Source organism: Dioszegia hungarica (genome assembly GCF_025882075.1).
Source record: "Dioszegia hungarica strain PDD-24b-2 chromosome Unknown MKK02contig_8, whole genome shotgun sequence".
NCBI lineage: Eukaryota > Fungi > Basidiomycota > Tremellomycetes > Tremellales > Bulleribasidiaceae > Dioszegia > Dioszegia hungarica.
The window spans coordinates 3,277,835-3,297,685 of NW_026515770.1; the positions used below are offsets into that span (position 1 = coordinate 3,277,835).

Here is a 19,851-nt window from a genome sequence, read left to right on the forward strand (position 1 = left end):
GATGATGATACAGCGGATGATGATACTCATGCAGAATGAAAATGAAGGCCCGGAATCCCCACACCGCTCGATACCCACCCTGCCGCCCACTCACTCCCAGTGCCGCCCCTGTGGCTCGTGATCCTGCCACGGTCCGTCCAGAAGCATCGCCAACCTCTGCCTCGCGGCCTCGCTATCCCCTTTGATAGTCCCCTCTCCAAGTCCCTCCTTCTTGATGGCCTCGTACACCTTGGTGAGCTGGGTGAGGCCAAAGGTCCGCCCGACGGCGAACCCGCACACCTCGATCCAGCTCGCCAGGATCGTCGCGATGGGCGGAAGGGACGGCATCGAGTCTCGGAGGGCGAAAGAGATCCACGTCCACGCGGCGGGGAGACGGAGGGGCGGGATAACGAGGACGAGGAGCTCGTCCGGGCTCGGTGGGGAGGGGATGTAGCGCATGAGTGAGCCAAGAGGGGTTTGGAGGATGGCGAAGTAGAGAGTGGAGATACCGGCCATGCGCGAGACATAGTCTGCGAGACCTTCGTCTGTACTGCGGCCGGTCGACTTCTCGTACTCCGCACGAGGTTGGTCCTATGAATCAGCTGAATGTCCGGTGTCATACAGGTGCAGCCCAGGTGGGGATACCGGACTTACTGGCTGGCGGCTGGGATAGAAAGGCACGATCCACGGACATTTCTTGACGAAACGCGCGAACAGCACCTCGCCGAAGGCAGCATGGCCACGGAGGAGGAGACCAACGACGATTCGAGCCAAGGGGAATGCCGCATCTTGCTTGGCAGAGACTTCTGACTCTGCCTGCTTGATGATTGACTTTGCCAGGTGTGAGAGCAGGTACGAGTAGGCGATGGGAGGAGGGTGGGAGAGGAGCATCGGAGAGCTTGTAGATGGAGGCGCGGGCAGTTGATCATTGAGGATGGCGGCAATGTCGTTGGTCTGCATGTTCAGCTCAAAATGTACTCCTCAACGGGGAAGCACGACTCACGACACGAACGACCGACTCCCTCGTATTCACCACCTGGCCCAGACCCCTTGTCATCAACCGCATACCCTTTCGCAGTCCCGCCCGGACCCCACCCTCCGCCTTCGCTTTTTCGATCACCTCCGCCTTCATCCACCGCTGCTTGTTCACGTATGCCTTCCACTCGGCACCCGGCAGTCCCCGTTGGTCTGCGACTTTCCGCTTCGCTGCCTCCTCTTCCCGCTTCCTCTCCTCCGCCTGCTCCTTTTGGGCCTTGGCGAGCGCGTCGGCCCGCGCCTTCTCCGCCACCGCTCTCGCCTTGCTGGCGGCCTCCTCCTGCACTGCAGCCTCAGCGGCTGCGGCGGCATCTTTCCGCTTTTGGGCCTCAGCGGCGGCGAGACGCTGCTGAGCGCCATCCAGCTTGCGCTTCTGCGCCTCGAGCTCCTGCGTATGTTTCAGGGCGGCGTCAATATCCTGTCTCGTCAGCCAGACTCTGAACCGCTTGTCGTCATACCACTCACCGCCCACAGCTTCGCCTCCCTTTCCTTGAAGATGCGCCGGGCCTCTTCTTCCTCTTTGGTCTGCTGGATTGCCAGCCCCTCCAGCATCTTCCGCATCTCCTCTGCATCTTGCGCCGCTTGCAGGTCGTGAGACTGCTTCATCTCGGCCTTCGCGTTGAGCGCGATCTCGCGCAGCTCAGCTCGGCGCGAATGAGCAATCTTATGGCCCTCATGCTGACCCATCAGCTCGGCTGACCGTCACTTCCATACTGGAGCGTCGAGGAGGAAAGAAGACCTACCCAAGCCGCTTCTTCCGTGATCTTCACCCAAGCCTCATACTGGTTGGGCTCAGTCTCGATGATCTCCATCATCGCACTGAAGTTTTCTTTGCGCACTCGCGAGACCGCCGCATTGACACCAGCCTTCCTAGCCGCAGCCTTCGATCCAGAAGGGGTCTTCTTGACCTCGTCCCAGCTTTCACTGAGCCCGACGAGGTCCACCTCATCCTCCGAGTCGATGGCCCGGTCGACCTCAGAGTCGGAGTCGGAGTCCTCCGCGTAAGATTTCATACGCTTGCCGAGAGCTGATCGGGGTTTCGCTGTAGATATTGAGGAGGTGTAGGGTGCCCTAATATATCAGCTCTGAGCCAGAGATGGGAGGAGGAGATGTACCTGCTTGGACCGCCATTCTTGATGGGCGCAGGTGACCGCCAGGCGTTGAACGTGCCCGGGGTGACGGTGGAAGCTTCCTCGTCCGAATCTGGAGCTGTGAAGCGCATCCTAGTGGAGAGCTGATTGTGAGGGCAGAGAGGTGTGTAGAGTATAGGTGGAAGATGGAGAAGCAAGCTCACTGTAGCTGTGTGGACTTCTGGTCGCGGTCAACTTCTCTCGGGCCGTAAAAGGGAGGGATCGATTACAGTTAGCAGCTTCCGACGGAAGTCCCGGTTGAATGAAGTAGCCGTTTATAGTAATTAACGTTACCCCCATCCGGCCCATCCTTATCAGCTCGTGCGATCACCCACCCACTATCGCAGCCTATATAACACGCTAGGCAACGCGTAACCCCCTCTGTCACCTCACATCCCACACCACATCACACAGCCATCTACACCTCTACATCACACCCATCTCACTGAGCAACATCCATCATGCGCTCCTCGGCGCTCATCGCGCTCCTCCCCCTGCTCGCCACCCTATCCATCGCCCATCCCCATCACCACCACTCCCACCACCGCCACTCATCCCGCAAGACCCTTGGATTCGGTCCATCACACAAGCATGCTACGTTTGAGCTTCTCCCTATCGAGCCGGTGAACGGCGAAATCAGTATCCAGGGGCTGAGCGAGGTCGATGTCAAGGCGGTGGCGAGTCGGTTCATTGAGGACAAGATTGGCTCTGGCGAGGGCGTAGGATACTACATTCGCCCCGACGTGAGTCTACTCTTACTCTCAAGCGGGACTGAGCTTATCGCGTAGACCTACACCGACCGCTCCACTGGTATCACCCACGTATACGCGCGGCAGCTCATCAACGGCCTCGAGGTCGGTGATGGAGACATCAACCTCAACATTGACCGAGATGGCCGGGTCATCTCGTACGGAAACTCCTTCCACCCCGGTGGTGCCTCCCTCACGGTCGACATGGACCCCAGCAATGAGGCGGCCGTCCACTGCGCCAAGGTGGACAGGCTTATCGCCGCCCACAAGGCGGAGATCGCCGAGATGAAGGGCGATGAGGGTGTTTGGGCCATCGTCAAGACCGCCGCGCGGGCCATGCTCGGCGGTTTCGGCGGCGAGAAGAAGGTGGTGGATCACCGGACGATCCGGTCGCTCTACAAGCAGATCCACCACCTGAAGCACCAGCAGGAGGCGGTATGCGGTGGCAAGGCCCAGGCGATGGGGCAGATGTTGACCCCCGTCGAAGCGCTCCTTACCCTCCTTCCTCGTCTTCACGCCGATGCGCGCTCGCTGGCCGAGCTGCGTCTCGAGGACTTCCACTCTACACCCGAGCACACCCTCGCGCCCAAGGCGGCTCCCGCCGAGCCACCCACCGAGCACATCTCCGGCCCTGGTCTCGCCACCGCCGGTATCAAGAGCTCCGTCCCCGCCCGGCTCATGTTCACTCAGACATCCGAGGGCGCCCCGAGGATGGTCTGGAAGATGGAGGTGGAGATGCAGGATAACTGGTACGAGGCGTACGTCGATGTCTTGACGGGCGAGTTGCTGCGGGTGGTCGACTGGGCGAGTGACTACACCTGGGACACTCCCAAGAAGGCCGAGCACCGCGTGGAGGCCAAGAAGGGTGGCAAGCAGAAGCCTCTTCCGGCTCCGCCTACCAAGTACAAGCCTTACACTTACCAGGTCTTCCCATGGGGTAAGCTATTCACCTGCGTGTCTTGAGTCTGCGCTGACTTACAGGTGTGAACGACCCCGAGGTTGGCAATCTCACCGTCGTTGAGTCTCCCTGGGACACGGTCGCGTCTCCTCTCGGATGGCACAAGATCCCCACCTCGTCCAACCCCTGGCCGACCCACTTCAAGGGCACCAACGTCACTGGCAACAGTACCGACTTTTACACTACCGCCGGTAACAATGTCATCGCGCACGAAGACTGGGAAGGGCAAAACAACTTCCTCACCAACAAGCGGCCAGTCAACGAGTCTATGGTCTTTGTGTATGACTATGGAGCGGAGGAGGGACTGGCGCCCAAGGAGTACTACGAGATGGTCGTTACCCAGCTGTTCTACACTTCCAACGTGTATCACGATCTCCTCCACCGTATTGGTTTCGACGAGATCAGCGGGAACTTCCAGGCGTACAACTTTGGGCTCGGCGGAAGGGGAGGTGATCCCGTCATCTGCAACGCGTAAGTTGGCCGACACTTGTTTGAGTAGCCGAAGCTGACATTCCAGTCAAGATGGATCGGGCTACAACAACGCAAACTTCATGACTCCCCCTGATGGCCAGGCGCCACGAATGAGGATGGTGAGCTTGTCCCTGCACGGCCAAAAGACTTCAGCTAAGCCGATAGTATGTCTGGGACACCGCTACACCCTTCAGAGACGGTGATCTCGAGGCTGGTATTGTCATTCACGAGTACAGGTAAGCCGACTCCTCTCCTTTGAGGTCATGTCCTCAGCTTATGCTTCAGTCACGGTCTTTCCACTCGTCTTACCGGTGGTCCGGCCAACTCTGGTTGTCTCGGCTTTGGCGAAGCTGGGGGTATGGGCGAAGGATGGGGAGACGCGATCGCCACCCTGATCCGCCAGATCGACGAGCACAAGAACTTCCGGAACGGTACCGACGTGTACGCCATGGGCGCTTGGGCCGCCAACCGGGACACCGGTATCCGCAACTACAAGTACTCGACCAACTCCTCTACGAACCCGTCCACGTACAAGACGCTCGACAAGCCCGGATACTGGGGCGTCCACGCTATCGGCGAGGTCTGGGCTGAGTTCCTCTTTGTCATGTCGCAGCGCCTGGTAGAGAAGTACGGTTTCTCCAATACCCTCTTCCCTCCTACCGACACCTCCAAGTCGAACGACTACTACACCAAGACCCTCGCCGAGTCGGTCGACGCGTTCGGCCGCCCCGCACCCTTGATCCCCAAACACGGAAACACACTCGCCCTCCAGCTCATCGTCTCGGCGATGAAGATTCAGCCGTGTCGCCCGTCCTTCTTTGACGCTCGGGACGCCATTATCCAGTCGGACCAGATCCTCACGGGTGGTGAGAATGCGTGTCTCATCTGGAAGGCGTTTGCGGAGCGCGGGCTGGGCGCGGACGCCAAGGTCGTGGGTCAGACCCCGTGGGGCGGAGGAATTAGGTCGGATGGGTTCACGGTGCCCCCCAAGGCGTGTGGGAAGGAGGTACCGGGCGAGCCTGAGAAGCCCAAGCACCCGGGTCACTAGGTGCACCAGGAGCCGGGGGATAGGGGGAGGTGTGGGGACATCCCAGAGGGATGGGTCGCCGTTTGTAAGGTATTCAGCTGTACTGTAGCTTGCGCGAAGTTGTGAATCTGTCGAGATGTATATTTGCTATGTGATGTGGCAGCTGGTTCCCAATGCTTCGGACGCGACGCCTGCAGCCGGGACTGGGCTTGTGGTGCGGAATATATGACGTCGGATAAGCGCGAAGAACCGACGAAGATAGAACGACTCATTCCCCACCCGACCCGTTCGATCCTCAGTTGGTCGTTCTGTACATTGTCTATCCATACGGTGGGGTGGGCTGAATGGAGCTTCAATCCTCCCCTCACATCCCCTATTCGCGGGACAAGATCCGCTTGTGAATATCATTCCCATACGGCGCAGACATGCCGCTCAGATCCCCATCAACGACCTTCCTCCCCCACTCCTCTCCCCTCTCTGCTACTACTACCAATCTCACTACGAGCACGACCGCATCCTCCGGCGCCTCCCCCTCACAGCTTCCACTTCCATCGCCAGACGACCCGGCGCTGCTCATCCCTACCGATCGAAGTCTGCATGAGCTGGAATCCCAAGCGGGGAGCTCGGCGAGCTCGGGGGTGAGCTGGTTAGCCCAATTAGGAAGGCTGAGGGTGGAGCGGGAGGTGGTCCTGAGTGGGTATGCGCTGTATGCGCTGAGGACTTGGTATGTCCCTTGATTCTCTCAGGGTGTTGGGCTAGAGATATGAGGGGATATGAGGGGGGGTGATAGGCGTTGTGTGGAGTGAGGGGATGATGAGCATGAGGAGGCATTGTGCTTCGCCCGAAGATAGCGCTGATCCAGCAGGTATTTGTCCAGAGACCACTGGAGCCAGAGTATAGTCACTCAGACGGGGAAGCAGACTGAGCAGGTGAGGTCTCCCCTCTGGGACCCCCTGTGATGGATCATTCGCAACCTCATCTTCGTGTGACAGGCGCTGACACCGTGGTCAGATCTCGGTGTATCGCCTCGTCGCCGACTCCTCTCTGTCTTCTCAAGAGGCAGAAGCAGAAGTTGCTCGAGCGACTCAGCGACTGGCTGGAGAGACCAAGTCGACCGTCCGAAAGACGGAATGGGGGAGTCTGCTGGTGACTACCCCAAGTGCGTTCGGGCAGGATGCGTGAGTCCAGATGGGAGGCTGTCATAGAATCTTCTGATTCAGATAGGTTCTTCGTCCCTGGAGGTGACCTGCGGGAAGCCAGGCCTTATTTGGTCGTGAACACTGGTACGTCGCGCCTCTTCGTGATCGTTCTCCTTAGCCTGCAAGCTGACCAGGCAGGTCTGAGAAGACTGGGATGTGGTGGACGAGCAGCTATGACGCTCGAAGTGCCAATGTATGCCGCACTCAACCGCTCTGACGGCGACAGGCCGCTACTGACATCCTAGACCCGCCCTCCGACGCAAATTCCTCGAAGTCTATCGCCTGCCCCCACCCCCTTCTCACCCCGCACTATCACGCACAACCTCCCCTCAGTCCTCGCCATCCAAGTCCACTTCGCATCCCCACTCACCTCACAGCCCTCGTCCAGCCGCCGCCGCCGCCTCAGTCCTGACTGACCCGCTCTGCCTCATGGTGCTCGAAGTGGTCCGGCTCATTCAGGCCTCTTTGGCGCTGTGGGGCATGTTTCCGTCCGATGAGATTGATGGCCTGTTCTGCGATGAGACCAAGAAGGGAATCGGGGTGTGGAGGAGGAGTATGGGGATGGAGCATGAGGAGAGCTTGAAGATTGAGGTGAGCACATGACATTTCAAGGAGGGATGAAGCTGATCACAATAGAAAGAGACTTCTGGGGGTTGCATCGATCCAAAGACGCTGGCGGTGTTGCTAAGCTCGATTACGAGTACCTACTACCAGCTAGCTACGCTTGGTCAGGAGAAGGTGAGAGGGGTCTGGTACTCTCATGAGACCCGAACTGATGACCAGCTGCCTCGGGATCCTTTCATGTCGAATAGGATACACCGCTTCCTCGGTATATGGCATACGTATCATGTAAGTGCCTCGTATCTGTGCTTCCCCAGGCCGGCGCCTAATGCACAGATGTCTTCCGGACACTCATCTCCTCCTGTCAACTTCCTCTCGGTCGCTTCCATCCGCGCCCTCACGGTTGACTTTCACACTCACCGCTTTCGATCCGGCACCGACCCTCTCCAAGTCCATCGTCGATTCTTCTCTGGAGTCGCATCAGCCACCTCGTCCATCTCTGCCAACCTCAAAGTCGGTCACTTGGATGACACCCCTCTCCGAAAGCGGGAACATCACTCCCCGTCCCGCTCCAACACGCTCATCGAGAACGGCCATCCCAGCGGAGACGGGTCATCCAGCAACGGCCTGAACCTTATCTTACCCGATGACGAAGTAGGTTCCGTAGCGAGCCCGAACGCTATAACGAGCAATCTCGAGTCGTATATTCACGGTATACTAAAAACGAGAGAAAAGGATCGGGATATCATTGGTGCCCGCAGGATCGGGGCGTTATGGTCTGGGCATCTAGCGGGGGCGGAATGGGAGAATGGCGGTAAGAGGAGGTTTGGAAATCTCAGGAGGAGGACGCACTCGATCTCGAAGGATGCAGAGGAAGGGATGGAGAGTAGTCCGCCGAGCGCGAGTGCGGGTGGTGTGTTGCATGGTGTGAGGCGAACGGGAAGTGTTTTGATCGGTGGGCTGGGAGGACTGGTCTCGTGAGTCCGGATATGCTCCGATAGCTTTATGCTCTAGGCTCATACGTAGGCGAAAAGGGACACACTACGAGACGTCTGACTCGGAAGGCGGACCCGGCCCAAGCACACTCAGGAACGCTCCCAGAAACAAGCCAAACGTCCCGCTTGTCATTGAGCCGTAAGTCTCAACTGCTCGTCGAGGCTACAGATCTACAGAGCTGATATTTCAGTGATCTGGAAGAGGTGGACGAGCAGCTGGATCCACGGGACTGTGAGCAAGCTCGAATGCCGCTCGATGACATTTCGCTGATCCTGTAGTATCGCCCTCGCCAATGTCTTACGACCGCAATTTTGGCTCTCTGCCTACCCGAGCATCGCATCTATCCGCGGTATCCCTCGCCTCCAAAGCAGGCTCCAAGCGGCCCTCCATCATCACTTCCTTATCTGGCGGCTCTAATCTTTCCCTGTTGATCCACCATCAGGCCTTCTCAACCGATCGGCAAGCTCAATCAGCCGTCGATACACGTCAACATCTAGACCGGAGTCGCCCACCCCAATCTGCCGTCGAGTCGCGTCAACTACAAGCCCAATGGGAGCGAGAGGGTCCACATCAGATGGGCCTCAATTTCAACCGGTACTCGGATGTGTCAGCCTGGGCATCAGATTCTGATCAACCCGGTCGGAAACGCTCCGCGAGCGATGCGGCGGATGTGTCGATGGGAGAAAAGGGATATGAGTGGGAGATTGTCGATCCCCAAGGCACGCGGAGGGGATGGCCGGGACAGCGGCCAGTATATCCGGAAATAGGGGATGAGAGGAGGAGGTGAGTTGGCCATCGGACAAATGGTTCCGATGATACTGGCAGCTGACAATCAGGCGCTCTTACCATGGTAGAACCTGTCATCGGGGTCTGATAGTGGTCGAGCCGTGAGTCTACTATATATCACTGCGCATACGTCTGAGCATGATAGCTGACATGGTAGTCGACACCTGAACGTGGATGTCGAGCTCGCTTATGCGGTTCAGCAGCTCAGGATACGAGAGGCGGAACTCGCCAAGAAGGCTGCCGAGCTACGGGTAAGTTGCATCTCCCTATACCACCTCTGGCCTCACTGAAATCTAGCAACTCGAGCACACTATCCTCCTCGCCACAACTACCCTGCGAGACCACCTCTCTACCCGCCGCCAGGCCCTACACGACCTCAAAGCCGACTCGGCCGATCTGACTGGCCGGCTCCGCCGTCTTCCTGACGAGGTTGACACAGACAAGACCATTCGCGATCTGACAAACAAGATTGCGTACCTCACCACGGGAGACATCGATGGGAATGTCAAGATCAAGCTGGAGGATCTGATGGAGGATTGGAAGGCTGCTCGGGCGGGTAATGAGGAAAGAAGGAGAGAGGCGGAAGTGGCGGAGCAGCAGGCGCAGAAGGGGTGGTGGGGTTGGCAGCAGGAGTCTTGACGGATCATCATACGAATGGGCCCTATGCGCTGTGGACTCAACTTAAAGGATCATCTAATCTCTCACGATCTTCGTGCGATTTATGGTCCCTCAGCTAGTCAGCTGCCAATTGGAACATCTGCCCCGACCCGTGACGACTCCGGAATCCCTCAGTGGGCTCTTACGAGTTTGCTTGCTATCCTTGGGAAAGTCAACCCCTAAGATCCAAAGGATACACTCCTCTGAAACGCTCTGTGCGACGACTGAGACGAGGACCGCGTTGTCTGGATCATCTATCTCGGTTTGACGAGCGTCGAGGAACTCCCCATCGCCTGTTACGGACGGATCATCATCTGATCTAAATTACTCCCACGAAGTCCGCGGAATGCGACCGCGAGCAAAGGCTATGCTCCCCTTCTTCGCCGCAAGCTTTACTACGGCCTGGGCAGCGGAGTACAAGATACACGTCATGCTCGGGCCCGGTGTACATGCGGTGAACTTTGACGACAAGCCTCTCAGCGGACCCGCGACATTCACCACCACCCCACTCCCCGCAAATTTCATCAAGGTCCACTTTTACCCAGACATTGAGCTTCAGAATGGGACTGTGCTTTACCTCGATGTGAGTCCTAATCAAGGGCTGATATATAGCTGATGTTCAGTGCGATCTCGGCCGGAAGTCGGGCGCGCTGATGGTGGATGATCGGGTGTTTGCGATACAGGCTGCATATCCACATTTACCGGTGAAGGAGAATGGTGCGGCGACCATAAGATGTGATCCACGTTGAGACTGATCGTGGTATGTTCGCGTGCCTAGCGGCTGTACAGTATGGCACAGACTCGGCACCCGTCTCGCATCGACATACTGCGTTCGCAGACGTGACGATGTGTTCGCAGGCCCAGCTTGAATGAGCAGTCAGTAGGGATTAGTATCTAGGAAGGTCTTGAACTGTGTCTGGCATCACTCCGCGGGGCCTACACCGGCATACTATAGAACACGGCTTGGCCTTTTGTCTGCCCTATCTCGCCCGGTATCTGGTGACACTGCCGAAACCCTCTATGACCCCCTCTGAGCCAGACCACGCCCTGCGACCCGCCCTCCGGACACTGGCTACGACCAGCTGGGGTATGTGTATCTGCCGGGGGGGACATGTATGACGGGCCGGCAGTCGTGTCCGAATAAGTGGGACTCTCATATCCTCGTTGTGCTGGTAGCGGCATCGGGTGGATTTATAGGTGCTGAAGCGGTATGTTGCGTTCCGACATCGCCGAGCCCGAGATTGGCCATATCGTCCCTCGTCATCAGACCACTGCCCCGCATCAGCACATTCCCCCATGAAGGGAGAAGAGGTCTCAAACTCACTGGTCCATCCTGCACTCCAAGTACTTGCGCGATTCGGGCCGACAAACCCCGTTATCCGCCGCGTTGGCCTTGAGGCATTTCAGGTAGGAGATCATGAATGTCTTGCATTCGCCTAAAATATCAGCTCCAGATCTACATAAACATGACAGCTGAACAGGAGAGCCTGCGAAGAGGGCAGATAGGTTGAAAAGATCGGACGCACCGTCGTGGTCTAGCGGGAATGACCCTCTCGCTGGAGGCGAGACCTTCCAGTTATCGAATGTTCCCGGACGACCGAATGACATGTCCGCTGATTAGACGCACTGACTTGTACTTGGTGGTGGCAGACGAGGATGAAAGGCAGAAAGAACGGAGCTTGCAAGAGCGATCGCGAAGCTGCCCGAGCCGGAAATGGCCGTCGAACGGAGATTGACGGGTTCCCCGACGGGTATCAAGCACCTCTTGGTGCACGCAAGGGCTGTGTATGGGGACACTTGCGGTAGTGTTGGAAGAGCAGCGTCGCCACGTCTGACATCCCGGGGTCCAATGGTCATAAGGAGAGCCTAAGAGCCAAAGATCAAGCAGCGCTCCAGCTCTCCGCACTCCTTACTCCCGGTCCCCCATCGATAGCTCCCCACTCGACCTTCTTCTCTCCCTTCTCCTGCACCCTGCCCGCTAGCCTATCCTTCTCATCCTGCTCCAGTATCCCCGGCAACTCCGCAACTACAGTGGACAGAATAGCTGTGAATGGCTCTTGATCCTTGGCGTAGATATCGTATGTCGGCGGACGACCGTACGCTACTGTTGCCGCCTGGATGAGGCTATTAGGGTCAGCGAGCGGACGGAGGGGTCCGGGAGGAGCGTACATGTCGGAGGTAAGGCCCTTGATGGGTGACTTGGAAGTTCTGAAGCGCTGACCGATCAGCTTTGCTGTCAAGGAAGATCAGGAAAGGGGACTGGCTTACGTGCATCCTATGTGGACCTGTTACCTGTCTGATTAGCTGAGCTACGACTTGCCTGTCTCTGGAGTAGCTTACTCCAAGTCGGTCCGATATGGACTGTTCATCGTCAGCTAGCTCGTCTCTGTGGTATGTGGATACAAATTTCAGCTTACATGAAACTCTTCCTCATGCGGCCACCACTCTCCGCCTATGCGCTCCAGTCCTGCCCGGTACTGCTCCGAGGGGAAACCGTCGAGCACACCCCGCAGCGGATGGGAGAAGATGAAGTCGACTTCATCGGGATTCCGGGTCAGACCATCTAGAATGGTAGGATCTGATATGAAGACGACGACGGCTGCTCGTCAGCTCGACTGCTTAAGAGTGGACGATCAGACAGAGGGACGGCTCACGGATGACAACGATATGGTTTCGATGATGGGCGCCAAGGGGGAGGACGGTGATTACTGGTTCGAGAGTCGTGAGGTAGTGCACATGCTGACTGTCCAGCGGTAGATCCACTTCTTCGGACGCTTCTCTTCGCTGCAGTATCAGCGCCAAGCGGTGATATGCACCGTGGCATCTCGCGAAGTATAGCTCACGGCTGTATGATAGACCGATTCGTCTTCGAGGTCCACTCTACCTCCAGGCAAGGCCTAAGCGCGTCAGCCAGTAAGATTACACCCGCGGTTCCAGGTGATGAAGCTAGCGTACGGTCTGTGAAGGTTGGCGCCTCATTGTCTTCGCCCGAGTGGTCAGTAAAACCTCGAGCTCCATTCCCGGCCGCTCAAACAGCCCAATAAGCACAGCAGCTTGCTTGACGAGGCCGAAACTGACTTCATCAGCTCATGCTTGAGTAGCAGGCTACCCGGCAGAGACAGGACACACTCTGGCATGGCTGGCTCCGGGTGGGCCAAGAGGCGCTGGAGACACTCGCGCGAGTCGACTGAGAGTCGAGAGAATACGTCTGGCGGGATCGCTCCGCCTCGGTCTGGTGCCGACTGGGCCTGTACAGCCATTGTGCTATGTGATAGCTCTCCAGCGGCTTCAAGCTCTGAGAACTGTGTGTATGATGTGATCAAGGTATGGAGGTTGAAGCAAGATGCACCAATTCTCTCAACTGAGTCGAGTCTGGGAACTGATTCAGGCACGGTTGTGAGATCCACTCCACATTCCCCGATCCACCCTGACCATCTTTGGACCATCATTCTATCTCACTCTTCCGCGCTGATCACTACCACAATATCCCTCGCGCAGGATGTCGAAGCCCCTCCGTGTTGGATGGCACCGCGAGCACTTCCTTTCGCCGCTTTTGCAATTCGCAGCGGAAGACAAGGGGGAGACGTTCGAGCTCGTCGAATGTCCAGGTGGGACAGGGGAGATGCAGGTGAAGATGAAAGAGGGGGAAATTGATGTCTGCATAGGTACGTCGTCACTAAGACTGGGCGATTCAAACGACTGATTGGGATAGCATTGACAGATGCGTTGATTGCGGGCTTGGCGAATGGTCAGACAGCGTACAAGCTTGTCGGGCGATACATCTCCAGTCCGCTCAGATGGCACGCTACCCTGCTGCACCATACGGCGAAGCTAGCTGATAAAGAAGGGCCATTATCACCGGAAAGGACAGCCAATATAACTCAGTCTCGGACCTCAAAGGGACAACATTCGGTATCTCAAGATTAGGCAGTGGATCGCAAGTCATGGCGTCGGTGCTGGCTATGAATGAGGGCTGGACTGAAGCGGATGTCCCGAAGTTTAAGGGTGCGTATCTGTCACTGCACGATGTTGCAGAAGCTGATGCTGTAGTCAATGGCCAGTTCAAGCCATTGCGAGACTCGGTGAATGCCGGCGAAAGTGCGTAAAGAGGTCGAAGGGGTGAGCCCAGCTGACGCTAACCAGCATCCGTCTTCCTGTGGGAATGGTTCACGACCAAGCCGTTTGTCGATTCGGGGGAGGTCCGGTTTATCGGATCGGTCTACAGTGAGCTCTTCCCTTGTTCCCTTCGACTCCAGCTGACGCTCCAGCCCCATGGCCATCTTGGTCCTTCGCCGCAACTCCTTCCACCTCTTCCTCCCAGATCTCCCAATTCCTTAAATCCTTGCAGCCCTTCGTGACCCGCTTCAACTCCGCCGAGGCCCGAGCGAAAGACGATATCGATTTCGTGGTTGAGAATTTTGGGCAACAGCGCGCGGATGTCGAAGAATGGATCCAGACGGTTCGGTGGGAGGAGCGAATGTCCGAGGTAGATGAGAGCGTGGTGCGGGAGACGTTGAGAGTCTTGACCAAGGCGGGAGTGGTGAAGGAGGGCGAGTGGGATATGGACCTGTTTGTTAGATCAGATGTAGCCACATTAGTATAGATCATGCAGATCGCCTGCCCCGATATCACCCCCAAGCGCAGAGCGAATATCCCAGAGCCATTCATCACCCTACAACTCCCTAGCCTAAGCCCAAGTAGCAGGTCGGGACGCGGCGAACCAGCCCTTGGAGGTGGTGCGACGGTGGGGAAGGGGGAACTTGAGTCCGGGCTCCATGAGCTGCTTGATGTATGGCCGTCTGACCTCGTCCTTCTTGGCGATCTCGGCGACACGGAGGATTTGGACATTCCTGAAACGGGCACGGTGGCGGGCGGCCATGTCCTGGTACATGGACTCGACAGCCTCGGCGCGGGAGAGGGCACGGAACTCCTTGACCATCTGACATGTCAGCTGGGCCTTGTGCGAGGAGGGAAAGGACTCACGTTGTGCGTGCCGGAACGCGAGTCGTACCTCAACCAGATAGCAAAGTTCTTGACCTTCAACGGCCTCCTCTCGTGGATCTGACAGTCAGCCGGATCCCGAGCTTTCGTAGGCGACAGACGTACGACGTTCAAAGCCACAATCTCTCCGTTCGCCTTCTTCACCTTCTTGAGCTGACGGAGGTAGTACCAGAACCGGGACTTGGCGACCACATCGTTGGGTGCAAAGATCCTCATCCGGCTATTCCCATCAGTCCATGTTTCCCTTCCTTCCTCGCAAGTAGGGTACGCACTAGAGCTTCGGCGTAGCCTCAGCCTCGGTGGGGAGCTTCCGGCCCACGACGGAGTATTCGGTGAATCGGCCCATCCTACTGGATCAGCATAACGTCCTCTCCATATGTATCTCCCGCATCCGCTGCTCGTCTCTTCCCTTCCGATCTCCCATCTCCATCTCGGCTCCGTAGACTCATGATCGTCCGAGACGACCTTGACATAGAGCCCGGTTGTATGTGTCTCGTCACGAGGTCGGACATTGCCCCAACTATCTCTTCCTTGCCGAGATGTCGAACGCCCCGCCTAATCCTCCCATTCTCCCTGTGCCGCCCGCATCCTCCCATATTCCCCGCTGTACCGCGCTCCTATCTGAGCTGTGAAGACGTGACCTACTTGTGTCGAGTGGGTGTTTTGTTGACGGTTAACTATCAGAGCAGGTTCTCTATCGTTAAAGACACCTCTGCACCCAATCGTCACGGCAGAGAACAGGGGGGGCTTGAATAAAGCCGGCGATACAGCTTGGCTCAGCGGGCGGGAGTGAAAATCCAGTGTGGCACCGGCCACCCATCGGAAACAAAGCCAGATTCTTATCGCCGAAAGTCTCGGCCAGCTTGGTTCCGCTTGTTTACCGACCGGTGATCGCCGCCGTTCCCTTCGACGCGTCGCCACCCCATCACGTAATGTGTTTCAGAATCATGACGTTACTTGGCACGGGCCGAGCTCATTCGGCTTGCGCACTTGCATCAACCTTGGCTTCAAATAGCTCATACCTTGCATCATCGACCATATGACAGCCTGGCAGGACTTCTAGGACGCATTACAGGCCGACTAGCCGACGGAGACCGCGTCTATCACCATTCCCAGGAGAAGAAATCCGCGAAAATGGTGCGTATTCATCCACAACATGTCGCCGGGGCTGACGTGACTTCTTTCCTCGCCACCCAACTCTCGCCCTCCTACGCTTACACATACAGGCGGACTATGCCTCGTCCCCAGCTAGGCGGTCGACGGGTGATCTCCAACGGATCCTAGAGAGCCTAATGGGTCAGCGAGAGTCTATCCTGTGCTCGGAACTGCCATCTCGTGAGCCATCATCTCAACCTTTGCCGGGTGGAGCTCATCTCAAAGTTCTACGGGCCTACGAGGAGAAGCACGACATCATCATCCTGGATCTTCCTGACTTCGACAATGTCGTCAAGCAATCCGAGTCGCACCCTGACCTGGCGCTTGACCCAGAGAACCTATTCCAGTTCCTCTCGTCAGTCGGTCCCTTCGCAACCGTTGCATTAGCTGACGCTCTAGTATCTGCACTCAGCTCGGACGGTCCGCTCCTCCGTCTCCTCCTCTGACAGGTCGTCAGCTCCCGCACTCCGCCTCCCTCCCGCCCACCTCATTCAGGCAACACATGGACAAGACGCCCCGTCCTAGGACGCATAACCGGCGGCTTTCGGACCGGATCCGCTCACCTTCAGATTCGAGCTCTTCCGATGAAGACAGGGGACACAGTACCTTCCGGCCAAGAGCGGGTCGCCAGCAGTCGGCTCCGCCTATACCGTTCAACACATCCCGTTCATCCTCCAACATCCCCGGCCTCGATCAGCAGCCCCTCCCGCCTCTTCCGGCCGGACATCGCGCGAGAACACGTACCGATTCCGGAGGCAAGGAGTCTCCCTTGGCCCAGCGAGTCCGAGCGGGCGGGAAAGGCAAACCCCCGAGCTCATTCGCCTTTGGTGGAGCGACGTCGTTCGCTCGTCCAAGCCCTGCGTCTCGCCGACGAAGGGGATCGACTTCTGGCCAGTCCGCCTCCGGCGCGGAAGATGCAAAATCGCCCGACTTCTCGGCTTCCGGTTGGTCTATGTCGTCCGCTTCATTGGCTATGGGCTCATCGCCCATCATGTCGCCCACATCGCCAAGATCAGCCAATGGCCTGGACTACACAAGCTACCACGAGCAAGCCAAGTCTCCAGAGGCGATGAGCGAGGCAGGCGCTGTGGAGGATGACATGGCTATGGGAGGTGAGGGTGAGCAGGACGGTGGTGGCGACGAGGCGGAGGAGGTAGATGATCTGAGGGACATGCAGGAGGTTGAGGATCCGAGGCTGAGCACCCTCTCTGTGAGTCCACTGATCTCTCGTGTCGGGGAACGTGCTGACAGTGCTAGACGGAGTCATCAGCGAGTCTGCGGACCAGCCACGACAAGCTACGGTCGCTTCAGAAGCAGAACACCGAGCTGTCGCGCAAGTTGCGAGACTCAGAACGCCAATTGGCTGTCATCGGGTAAGCTGTCGAGCACTCTAGGATTTGAAGGCGTAGCTCATTACTACCAGATCCGAGAACGAGAGGCTTGTCGAGGACCTGCAGGACAAACTCGAGGAGGCCAGATCGGAGATTACTCAACGACGGAAAGAGGAGAAGGAGTGGAAAGGGAAGGAGAGGTTGTTGATGATACAGATATCTGCGGTGAGCCATGACCTGCGGGGTTGATGATCAACGCTGACACATCAGTTTGAAGCGGATATCTCGTCTCTACAGCGGACAGTCGAGAATTCGAAGCAGAACCACGCAAACATGCAGAAGATGTACAACTCGCAATGCGGTGAGCTATTCGACGCACTTTGGACCGTCGACCAGCTGACACAGTAGATGAGGCCCAGCGCCTCCGCGACCTGCTTCGTGATCGCGACAATGAGATCCGGGACTTCGAGTCCGCCGTTCAAGGCCATGAAGCTGATGAGGAAAAGGTCAGCTAGAAAGAGCATTTCCTCCGGTGATCGGTAGCTGACATCTCTAGTACTCTGGAGAGATTACCGTCCTCGAAGCCGAGATCAAGCGCCTCGAGTCCGATCTCTCCTCGGCGCGCACCGCAGAAGGCTACCTCGAGACGCAAAAGCAAGAGAATCTTCAGCTCAAGGAGACAATCGATCGGATGCGATTCGACCTGGACGAGGCGCGCGCAGCTGCGACGAAGGGAACGGGGCACGTTCGAGGTCCCACGGGATCCAGCGGGCCGGCAACGCTGAGTCGGAATCTGGGTGATGAGTTGCATCGGCGCCTTCTCGATGCGGAGCGGGTGCAGGAGGCGGAAGAGGAGGATGAGGCGGAGAGAATTCAGACTACTACCAAGACCGAGACTGTCATCACTACGCGTCCGCGAGTAAGTTGCCGCTGTATTGGAGTCAGGACGGAGAGCTGACGAGTTGCAGAAGTCTGCTAATAAGGCTGGAGGTGATGGAAGCGTCACTCCCAAAGCGACTGTCCGGATCGAGGAAGAGATACGGGAGTATGCCGACGTCGGGACAATTACCGACCCGCCTGCTATCGAGCCCGTCATCGCAGATCAGCCCGAAGCGGGACCGTCCTCGTCGAAAGGAGCAGTACCGGACGAGCCGCCAGCGTACACCCGAGTCCCGGATCCGCTTAGCGAAGCCGAGGTGCTTTTGCGTGCTCATCCCCGTGATCAAGAGACGGGAGAGGAGGTGGATGAGGACTATGAGTCATTGGTCGAGTCTCTGGGCGTGAGATGTACTGTGCTCGAGGCGGAGATGAAGAAGCGGATGGGCGCACAGGGGAAGTTGGTCACTGGTGGAGCAGGTCAGCTTCTGCTTCTATCATTCATGCGATACGCCAAGCTGATATACAAGGCACCCCAACATCGACACCGCCTAGCTCATTCTCCCGCCGAAAGTCAAATAGACCCGGGATCATCAACTACGTCTTCTACCAGAACAACAACATGGGCAATGTGGCATTATGTGCGGGATTGTTTCTGATGTGTACGTTCTCTCTTCCCCGGTCTCCGTGGCCGGTCTGGCTGACTTTACAGTGGGCCTCACGATCGGCGCACAAGTCTTCTCCCCTCCGGCGGGCATGCACCCCAGGGATGCCCAGCTGTTCAGCACGATGAACAGCCTCGCAATGGGTGCGGGCGTAGGCGAGGGTTTCTTGCCTACGAGTAAGCGGGCGTGGGAGGTTACGAGGATGGCGGCGGGGCGGGTGCCGACTTAGATGTACTGGGCCTTGAAGGGCTGGGAAGAAGCTGGGGCATAACGATAGTAATGAGCGGGGAACGAGATCTAATGATGGGAACATGAGTATAGGTTGTAGCTTTACTAGACGCTGGACGTCTGATCTACTGTGGATGTAATGAGATACCGCTCTGCTTCGCCTGGAGGTCCATGACAGAGGTGGATGTACTGAAACGTGAGCGTGGTTTCAGGTGTGCATGCCGTAAACCCCCCTCACCCAAGATCAACTTCAACTTGGACTTCAACCTTGTCTTCGCCTTTCACTTCAGTTCGTCCATCTAGATACCGCTTTCAGACCACCTATAGCCACCACAGCCTCACTGCTCACCATGCGCAAATCGCTCGCTCAAATCAGCTCCCAGATCAGCTCTGATCCGCCTGATGAGACGTATACGTGAGTTCTTCGTTCGGATTTCCGCTTTCCTTCCTTTTACACCATCCTCTCAGATCGCTCTCTCGGTGGCTAGTAGCTGACCGGTCAGAATGGGCTTGACCGATCCAAGCTTCATGACCAAGATAGGCAGTAAGTTTCCCTTAGTCCCTCCGGCCCTGAAAATTATCGTCGCCCACATACCGTGGAGAGTCGCCACCACCACCTCCCTCAAAGCACGCTGCTGTAGCTTCCGGCCTGGTCACTGACAAGAGCAGACGATACGAAGAAGGAATGGCACAATAACGCACAAGGGGTGATTAAGCAGGCCAAGGCAGACACGGCGAATATTGTCAGTATCTTGACAGCTGAGGGACGAATAGACGTTGGATCTGCGACTCAAGCTGACTGGGGCAGGTTGTAAAATATGACTCGGCTGTCAATGTCCGGTACAAGCAAGAGCTGTATGTCCATTGAATCACCCGCCCTCTGGCATGTCTGCCGCATTGCGCTGCTTCAGCACATTGAAGCAGTCCTTAGCTGGACGTGCCACTGGCTCCCAAGCCCGCTCCGTGGAGCAGGAGCTGACACCGCCAGGAACGGCATCTTCATTAAACTCCACGCCAATCTTGCTCCTATCAATAAGACGATCGAGC

At 57.3% G+C, this 19,851-nt stretch overlaps 9 protein-coding genes across 9 annotated transcripts; 5 read left to right on the plus strand and 4 right to left on the minus strand.

Annotated features, from left to right (window-relative positions):
- Window positions 1–90: 90 nt before the first annotated feature.
- On the minus strand, window positions 91–2,027 carry MKK02DRAFT_37084 (poly(A)+ mRNA-nucleus export-related protein; the record flags this gene model as incomplete). Its single annotated transcript, XM_053089556.1, has 5 exons — window positions 91–570; window positions 634–933; window positions 983–1,432; window positions 1,480–1,692; window positions 1,758–2,027. The coding sequence occupies 5 exons, from the start codon at window positions 2,025–2,027 to the stop codon at window positions 91–93; spliced, it is 1,713 nt and encodes a 570-aa protein (XP_052946056.1).
- A 578-nt stretch (window positions 2,028–2,605) lies between these two features.
- On the plus strand, window positions 2,606–5,370 carry MKK02DRAFT_25945 (extracellular elastinolytic metallo proteinase precursor; the record flags this gene model as incomplete). Its single annotated transcript, XM_053087119.1, has 6 exons — window positions 2,606–2,887; window positions 2,933–3,830; window positions 3,875–4,322; window positions 4,369–4,441; window positions 4,488–4,558; window positions 4,608–5,370. The coding sequence occupies 6 exons, from the start codon at window positions 2,606–2,608 to the stop codon at window positions 5,368–5,370; spliced, it is 2,535 nt and encodes an 844-aa protein (XP_052946057.1).
- Window positions 5,371–5,774: 404 nt separating this feature from the next.
- Window positions 5,775–9,530, plus strand: MKK02DRAFT_33510 (uncharacterized protein; the record flags this gene model as incomplete). Its single annotated transcript, XM_053088731.1, has 15 exons — window positions 5,775–6,073; window positions 6,215–6,278; window positions 6,361–6,527; window positions 6,574–6,632; window positions 6,687–6,741; window positions 6,794–7,139; window positions 7,185–7,286; window positions 7,332–7,397; window positions 7,446–8,086; window positions 8,136–8,243; window positions 8,296–8,336; window positions 8,384–8,888; window positions 8,942–8,992; window positions 9,049–9,142; window positions 9,189–9,530. The coding sequence occupies 15 exons, from the start codon at window positions 5,775–5,777 to the stop codon at window positions 9,528–9,530; spliced, it is 2,940 nt and encodes a 979-aa protein (XP_052946058.1).
- A 364-nt stretch (window positions 9,531–9,894) lies between these two features.
- MKK02DRAFT_33511 (uncharacterized protein) lies at window positions 9,895–10,297 on the plus strand (the record flags this gene model as incomplete). Its single annotated transcript, XM_053088732.1, has 2 exons — window positions 9,895–10,131; window positions 10,172–10,297. The coding sequence occupies 2 exons, from the start codon at window positions 9,895–9,897 to the stop codon at window positions 10,295–10,297; spliced, it is 363 nt and encodes a 120-aa protein (XP_052946059.1).
- Window positions 10,298–10,701: 404 nt separating this feature from the next.
- On the minus strand, window positions 10,702–11,156 carry MKK02DRAFT_24465 (putative metal ion transporter; the record flags this gene model as incomplete). Its single annotated transcript, XM_053086899.1, has 3 exons — window positions 10,702–10,819; window positions 10,873–10,984; window positions 11,075–11,156. The coding sequence occupies 3 exons, from the start codon at window positions 11,154–11,156 to the stop codon at window positions 10,702–10,704; spliced, it is 312 nt and encodes a 103-aa protein (XP_052946060.1).
- A 272-nt stretch (window positions 11,157–11,428) lies between these two features.
- Window positions 11,429–12,808, minus strand: MKK02DRAFT_44988 (uncharacterized protein; the record flags this gene model as incomplete). The annotated part of the gene is made up of 9 exons (XM_053093178.1): window positions 11,429–11,672; window positions 11,718–11,764; window positions 11,817–11,840; window positions 11,889–11,909; window positions 11,966–12,147; window positions 12,203–12,332; window positions 12,392–12,445; window positions 12,504–12,621; window positions 12,678–12,808. The coding sequence occupies 9 exons, from the start codon at window positions 12,806–12,808 to the stop codon at window positions 11,429–11,431; spliced, it is 951 nt and encodes a 316-aa protein (XP_052946061.1).
- Window positions 12,809–13,047: 239 nt separating this feature from the next.
- MKK02DRAFT_44989 (uncharacterized protein) lies at window positions 13,048–14,151 on the plus strand (the record flags this gene model as incomplete). Its single annotated transcript, XM_053093179.1, has 6 exons — window positions 13,048–13,213; window positions 13,261–13,306; window positions 13,396–13,553; window positions 13,599–13,646; window positions 13,692–13,772; window positions 13,817–14,151. 6 exons carry the CDS (start codon window positions 13,048–13,050, stop codon window positions 14,149–14,151), a joined length of 834 nt encoding a protein of 277 aa, XP_052946062.1.
- An 84-nt stretch (window positions 14,152–14,235) lies between these two features.
- MKK02DRAFT_44990 (60S ribosomal protein L20) lies at window positions 14,236–14,895 on the minus strand (the record flags this gene model as incomplete). Its single annotated transcript, XM_053093180.1, has 4 exons — window positions 14,236–14,487; window positions 14,532–14,609; window positions 14,655–14,769; window positions 14,822–14,895. 4 exons carry the CDS (start codon window positions 14,893–14,895, stop codon window positions 14,236–14,238), a joined length of 519 nt encoding a protein of 172 aa, XP_052946063.1.
- A 946-nt stretch (window positions 14,896–15,841) lies between these two features.
- Window positions 15,842–18,805, plus strand: MKK02DRAFT_44991 (uncharacterized protein; the record flags this gene model as incomplete). The annotated part of the gene is made up of 11 exons (XM_053093181.1): window positions 15,842–15,884; window positions 15,930–16,059; window positions 16,104–16,914; window positions 16,962–17,077; window positions 17,128–17,260; window positions 17,306–17,396; window positions 17,444–17,541; window positions 17,592–17,954; window positions 18,004–18,391; window positions 18,442–18,573; window positions 18,624–18,805. The coding sequence occupies 11 exons, from the start codon at window positions 15,842–15,844 to the stop codon at window positions 18,803–18,805; spliced, it is 2,487 nt and encodes an 828-aa protein (XP_052946064.1).
- Window positions 18,806–19,851: the final 1,046 nt, after the last annotated feature.